The sequence below is a fragment of the Ailuropoda melanoleuca genome, chromosome 19 (assembly GCF_002007445.2).
Source record: "Ailuropoda melanoleuca isolate Jingjing chromosome 19, ASM200744v2, whole genome shotgun sequence".
In the NCBI taxonomy this organism is placed as follows: domain Eukaryota; kingdom Metazoa; phylum Chordata; class Mammalia; order Carnivora; family Ursidae; genus Ailuropoda; species Ailuropoda melanoleuca.
The window spans coordinates 1,422,530-1,429,232 of NC_048236.1; the positions used below are offsets into that span (position 1 = coordinate 1,422,530).

General features: G+C 40.1%; 1 protein-coding gene across 9 annotated transcripts in view; it reads left to right on the plus strand.

The window, feature by feature from the left end:
• The first annotated feature begins 1,121 nt into the window (after positions 1–1,121).
• Positions 1,122–6,703, plus strand: part of UBR2 (ubiquitin protein ligase E3 component n-recognin 2) — a 125,268-nt gene continuing 119,686 nt past the window's right edge. For 4 of the 9 annotated variants that reach the window (XM_034648000.1, XM_034647999.1, XM_034648002.1 and 1 more), the window contains exon 1: positions 1,124–1,586. In XM_034648000.1, the coding sequence (XP_034503891.1) occupies positions 1,509–1,586 (78 nt within the window). In that variant the 5' untranslated portion in view covers positions 1,124–1,508. Of the gene's footprint in view, positions 1,587–6,703 lie in introns of all 9 variants that reach the window. The other 5 variants (XR_004622065.1, XM_034648003.1, XM_034648004.1 and 2 more) reach the window with 2 other exon arrangements.

Here is a 6,703-nt window from a genome sequence, read left to right on the forward strand (position 1 = left end):
TAAGCATCTGCCTTGGCTTAGGTCATGGTCTCGGAGTCCTGGGATGGAGCCCCAAGTCCAGCTCCCTGCTCAGTGCAGAGCCTGGTTCTTCTTCTCCCTCTGCCCCTTCCCCCTGCTTGTGCACTCGCTCTCTCAAATAAATAAATAAAATCTTTAAAAAATATATTCCTATTAAATTTGAATTTCTAATCTTTCTTTTACTTTCAAAAGTGATAGCAAGACTCATTTGAACTATGAGATTATGGGTAATTTTTATTTCCTAATAAAAAAAGCAAAAACAAAACACTTGGTTAATATTATTGTTAAAATAATAACAACAAAAACATTCCCCAGGCCTGGATTGGGTCAGATTTTTTTTTCTCCTAATTCACAGTCTCCTTCTTGGAATAAATTAGCATGCTTGATAAAATGTGTAAGCAATTTTCTGATAAATTCTAAAGGAACTGCAGACTTGTTCTAAGAAACCCACTCACCCAACTGTCAGTCAAGAGCCTAATTACCTCTAACCAAACATAATTTTCTTTCGTACCTAATCTATTGTTGTAAAATGTTCTTATCAAGAGTAAATCTTGATAGACTTGGCTTGGTAGGCTACTTCTCCTTTGAAGCAACATTTATAATAAATTTTGATAAGTGGCCATAACTAAATTACATGGAAATATTTTCTTTAGTAGCATTTAAGTATGTTTTTAAACCCTTAAAATATCTGGGTAATGTCCGCCTCAGTTACGGTCTAAAAGATGAGGGCATGATGAATGACAGAGCAATAGAACTATAGGAATAGAACGTAATTCTTCCATTCTTTCCACGAGTATCTGACCGTCTACCTATGCCAGGCTTTTAAAAGTACTTGCGCGGCTACCACGTGCCTGGCACCGTTCTATGATCTGCTGATACAAACTGGAACAAACGGAGTTGGGGGGAATAAAACTACAGTTCCCACAATATCTCGCACTTCGGCTTCTTCCCAGGTGAGCGCTTCTTTCCGCTAGTCTCTTGCCAGGATTCTAGTTGTACAGGAAAGCCCCGCCCGCTTATCTGCCATTTGCCCGTGCTCTGTTTAAAAGGTGGACTACAACTCCCACAATGCTTTCGCGGGGTCCCCAGTAAGGGCTCCACCTGCTTCCCGGCCGTGTGGAGGAGGACTACAGTTCCCAGACTGCTTTGCTTCCTCTTTTGGGTGTTATTGCCCCTTTCCCGGTGCCGGACGCGATAGAAGCTAGCGAGAGTGCCAGGTTCTGGGTCCTCTGTGTCCTTCTGCCGGGTAGGGACGAGGCAGTGACTTGACTCTTGGGCGCCGAGCCCGAGAGGCAGCGCAGGAGGCCGCTTTCCCTTCTGTCCGTCTTACCTCACACTACTCTCCTTCTTCCCCACCCGCGGCCGCCTGGACGGCTCCTGACTGACTGCCTGGGGCACGGGTGGCAGTCTCGGCAGCCGGAGCTAAGGCGAGGCCGCGGCCCTCGGGGCGGCGGTAGCGGCGTCAGCGCTGGGGAGGAGGAGGAGGGAAGATGGCGTCGGAGCTGGAGCCCGAGGTGCAGGCCATCGACCGGAGTTTGCTGGAATGTTCGGCTGAGGAGACCGCGGGGGTGAGTGCGGGGACCCGGGCGGGGACGTTCGGCCCTCGCAGGCCGCGCCCCGGGGGAGGAACCGACTCCTGGAAATCTTGGAGCAGCCTGGCCCTGACTTGGGGCAACGACCTCGCCGGGTTCTCCGGCCTCGCCTTGTGGGTAACAGCCCGGGCAGGCCACCAGGCCTGGCCCTCTCCTACCTTCTTTATCTTCTAATAGCCGGCAGAGCCTTTCTGTGCGCCGGCCACCTTTGCATTCCCTTTCTGTCTGGCAGAACCGACAGGTCTTCCATTATTCCTTTTATTTCTCTTCACCCCCCCCCCCAATCAGNTCCGACACCAGGGCCTTTGCCCTGTTTGCCAGCTCCTGGAAGAGGGGAAAGGAAGACGCTTCCTGGTTTGAGGGTATAATCGCCCTACTTCATCTGCCTAATTCCTTTTCCGTTGATTAGCGGAGTATTGCCGCCTCCACCGAAACATGCTACCCGAACCGGGTTCCTACTTTGTTCTGGGACTGCCCTAGGCTCCAGAGGATGCAAACAACACTATTCTCCCTTTATCCCCCCCGTTCAGTGCATTTCTGCACCCATTTGGTCAGTCGACAGCGGTGATGAATGTGCGGAAAGTAGTGTCTGGGCATGTTTACTGAGTGTGAGAAAGCAGTAGTGGAAGCTGGGAGATTAAAAAAATAATTTTTCTAGGAGTTGGGGATAGTTGGGTGGAAAAGAATTGTTATATAACTTTGAGAGTGCAGCTTTCAACAAATAGAAACCAATAAAGTGAGGTTTGGTCACAGCATAGTGGGAGCAGTTAAACCCCAAACTTAAACCGTTCAAACCCAGTATTGTAATGAAAGTGAATTACGAATATGCTCATGTAAGTAAAAGAGTTGTAAAATGATTACTTTAGTAAACTTGATGGCATCTTTGCTCAAGAAGGACAGGGAACGCCATTAGAACAAGTTGTCCAGAGATTATGAATGGACCAAAACAACCTAGGCCTCACCTCTAAGGTCTCCGATTTAAGAAGCTTAGTTTCTGGGGAGGGAGTGACCTTTGAACACTTGTCAACAATCTTAATGTTATGAACAAGATTTTAGTGGGACTCTTTGAGCTGTCGGTCAGTGAGGAGTTCTTTGAGTGAAATGATGAGGACACTAAAGTCAGAGTAGAAGCAATTGACAAGAGTAGAGGTGAAAAGTTTAATACATTGTTGAATGATGACTCTTGGATTTTTTTTTTTAAACCAACTTGTTTAGGTCTGTTTTCATTTATTTTCTACTTAATATCACAATAACCTGAGGATTTTTGTCTCACATCTGCCTTTCATTTATCAAAGAGATTTGGAAAAAAAAAAAAGAAAGTGTTAAAACTAAACAGTAAAATGGTCAGAATGATTGCTATTCCCAATCTGTCACTCTTCCAGTATCCATATTGATATTTTAATCTGTTGTCTACCTCAAAGTGTTGTTGTTTTTACTCCCACTGAATTGTGTGTGTGTGTTGGCCCAGCGATACAGGCTGTGTGCTATATTTTTCCAGTTCTGAGAGTGCCAGCTATCAAGTGATTGGAATTTCTCCAACTCGAAGTTCCTGTGGAAAGTAGTTCTAAACGGTGTTAGAGACCAGTGCAGTAATTCTTGTGCAGTGAAATTCTCAGGCAGTTGCAGTGGGAGAAATTAAGGGAAAAGCAATCAGAATTTATTAATTTGGACTTAAGAGTCTGTGAAGATCACAATCTGAGCTACGTTTTACTTTTGTCCTATTTACTTTTAAATGGCTTTCTGAACAGTAAGATGAAAAAATATTTAGTCTAAAGAACAACAGATGTCCTTAAGATTCAGACTAATATTAGAATACAAGGTTCTTCCAGCTATATAACCTGGCCTTACTTTGTGAGGGATTTATCGTCTGTATTTAGTTAAAACCACATAACACTTGGGCGCCTGGGTGGCACAGCGGTTAAGTGTCTGCCTTCGGCTCAGGGTGTGATCCCGGCGTTATGGGATCGAGCCCCACATCAGGCTCTTCCGCTAGGCGCCTGCTTCTTCCTCTCCCATTCCCCCTGCTTGTGTTCCCTCTCTCGCTGGCTGTCTCTCTGTCGAATAAATAAATAAATCTTTAAAAAAAAAAAAACCACATAACACAAAACTGTTCAGCTTAGGCTACAGCAGAGCTCTTTATCACAAATTAAAATGAATTAGTAAAGTTTTCTCGGGTCAAAAAGTGAATTTTAGAGTAAAGTAGTTATTGCAGTTAGACCTTTGTTACTGGTAATTAGCGGGATCATGTCCATTTAAAATTACTTAATAAGCTTAGTGTCACTTTTCTCACACTTTATTTATACACTGCTTTTTAAATTTTTGTTATGAGGAGGAAGGACTTTTTGTGATCTTGTGTATCCTAACAAGCATACCTCACAAATAAAAGCATTTAAGCGCTCTCTTCAATAATTATGACCGTATCAATCATCTTAAAGTGGCCCTCTCTTCACAATTTTCTCCTTCAATTGGTAGAATTGATTCCACAACAGTATGACTTTTCCAGCACTTCTCAAGCCTATCTAAATTTTTTGCTCCACAGATTTTATTATCATGTGTTTCAGTGGATGATTGTGATTTAAGAAGTACATATATTGTTTTTCCCCAAACATTAAAGAAATACATATCATAATAGAAGCGTTATGTAGAGTTTTATGTCTATATTGGATATGTTTTGCTTCTAAATTTTGATAGTTTTATACATAATTCACATAATAAATTCAATTCAGTGGGTTTTTAGTATATTCACAGTTTTGCCACTATCACCACAATTTTAGAACATTTTCATCACCACAAAAAAGAAATCCTATACCTATCAGTAGTCACTCCCTCTTTTCCTCTAAACTCCCAAACTAAAGTACTTCTCTATTTTCTGTCTCCATGGATTTGCTTATTCTGGAAATTTCATATAGATGGAATCATAACAATATGTTGTCTTTCTGACTGGTTTCTTTCACTTAGCAGATGTTTTCAAGGTTCATTCTTGTAGCATATGTCAATACCTCATTCCTTTTTATTGTCCAATGATATTTCATTGTATGAATATACCATATTTTATTTATCCTTTCATCAGTTGATGGCCATTTGGGTTGTTTCCACTTTTTGGATATTATGAATCGTGCTCCTGTGAACATTTTGGTCCGTTTTTGTGGGGACATACATTTTAATTTCTCTTGGGCATATACCAGGCATGGAATTGCTGGGTTCTATGGTAATTTTATGCTTAATGTCTTGGGGAACCACTAAACTTTTCCAGAGTGACTGCATCATTTTATACTTTCACCAGCAGTATATGAGGGTTCCAGTGAATTTGTCCACATCCTTACCAACACTATTATTGTCTTTTTGATTATAGCCATTCTATTGAGTGTGAAATGGTATCTCATTATAGTTTTGAAATATATTTCCCTCATGACTGTTGATGCTGAACTTCTTTTCATGAGCTAATTGGCTGTTTGTATACCTTTAGTAGTATCAATTCAGGTCTTTTGCTTATTTTTAAATTAGATTTTTTTCTTTTATTTCTATATTATTTTGATTCGTGAATGCTTTTACTTCAGTTCTAGAACTCTTAATATGATTTGTTTAAAATTCTTAATATAGTCTTTTTTTTTTAAAGATTTTATTTATTTATTTGACAGTGAGAGACAGCGAGAGTGGGAACGCAAGCAAAGGGAGTGGGAGAGGGAGAAGCAGGCTTTCTGCCAAGCAGGGAGCCCGACATGGGGCTCAATCCCAGAACCCTGGGATCATGACCTGAGTTGAAGGCAGACCCTTAACAGCTGAGCCACCCAGGCGCCCCAAAAATTCTTCTTAATATAGTCTTAAAACTTCATTTCAGCACTAGTGGCTATTGTTTTATAATTAACTTACATGTTGGTGATCCTTGTTTGAAAACAAAATCAAATGTGGTTAAAGGATACAATTTTAATTGGGTATAGAACAATAATTAGATACTGTAATAAAAGGATAACCTCTGGGGATTCTTTCATTTTTGCGTTTATTGTACTTGCTCTCTATCCCAAGGCTTAAATTTAGCATTCAAAAAAGGAAAGCTCCTGGAAACATTGTCATAACATGTTTACTTTAGTGGAATGAGTTGACAGTTTCTTTACTTCCCTTATGGAGGACTTCTAATAAGATAGTGCTTATTATTTTGTTGTGCACATTGGTATGACAGCCACAAGTGTCTGAAATAAAGACAAATTAACATGCAACCAAATTAGAAATCTCAGTTTTTCCTGTTGAAGAAACGGTTACAGTTAGCTTACGTTAGTGAGAATAGGAAAAGCTATTGATTGTATTTTTTTGAAAAATATGTGAGCCATTATTATGAAAGGTGGCCAAAAAATTTTTTCTTCCTGCTCAATTTCTCTTCACAGTTTTTTTTCTTTTAATCTATACTGTTGCCAGTCACTAATTCAATATTTCTGGTATAGACTTTTTATGTAAAGTTACTTTGCTTTATATATTAAGTGTTTAGATTTAATGAAGTTTAAAATGCCCGGTATAGGTCCTGAATCTGTTAGGTGGTTTTATTTATTTATTTATTTATTTATTTATTTATTTATTTTTAAAAGATTTTTATTTATTTATTCGACAGAGATAGAGACAGCCAGCGAGAGAGGGAACACAAGCAGGGGGAGTGGGAGAGGAAGAAGCAGGCTCACAGCGGAGGAGCCCGATGTGGGGCTCGATCCCACAACGCCGGGATCACGCCCTGAGCCAAAGGCAGACGCCCAACTGCTGTGCCACCCAGGCGCCCCTGTTAGGTGGTTTTAAATTTGAATCATATGCTTGCTTTTCTTAAACCAGATATTTATATTTTCTTAATAATTTATAATAGTATATTACAAAAAGTATTTAGGGTGAAATGCTTTACTAATATGTAACATCAGTGGATATTTTATACAGTAACATATATACATAATATAGTAATATAGTATAAATATATAGTAACTTATAGTAAAGATTATAACATATAAAGCATTTTATATAAGGTTGGTGATTTTTTTTCTTAACCAGAAGCTGAGAATAGCTTCTGAATTTTTTGTTTAAGGAATCTGTGAACGGGGAGTGCCTTGCTGGCTCCTTTG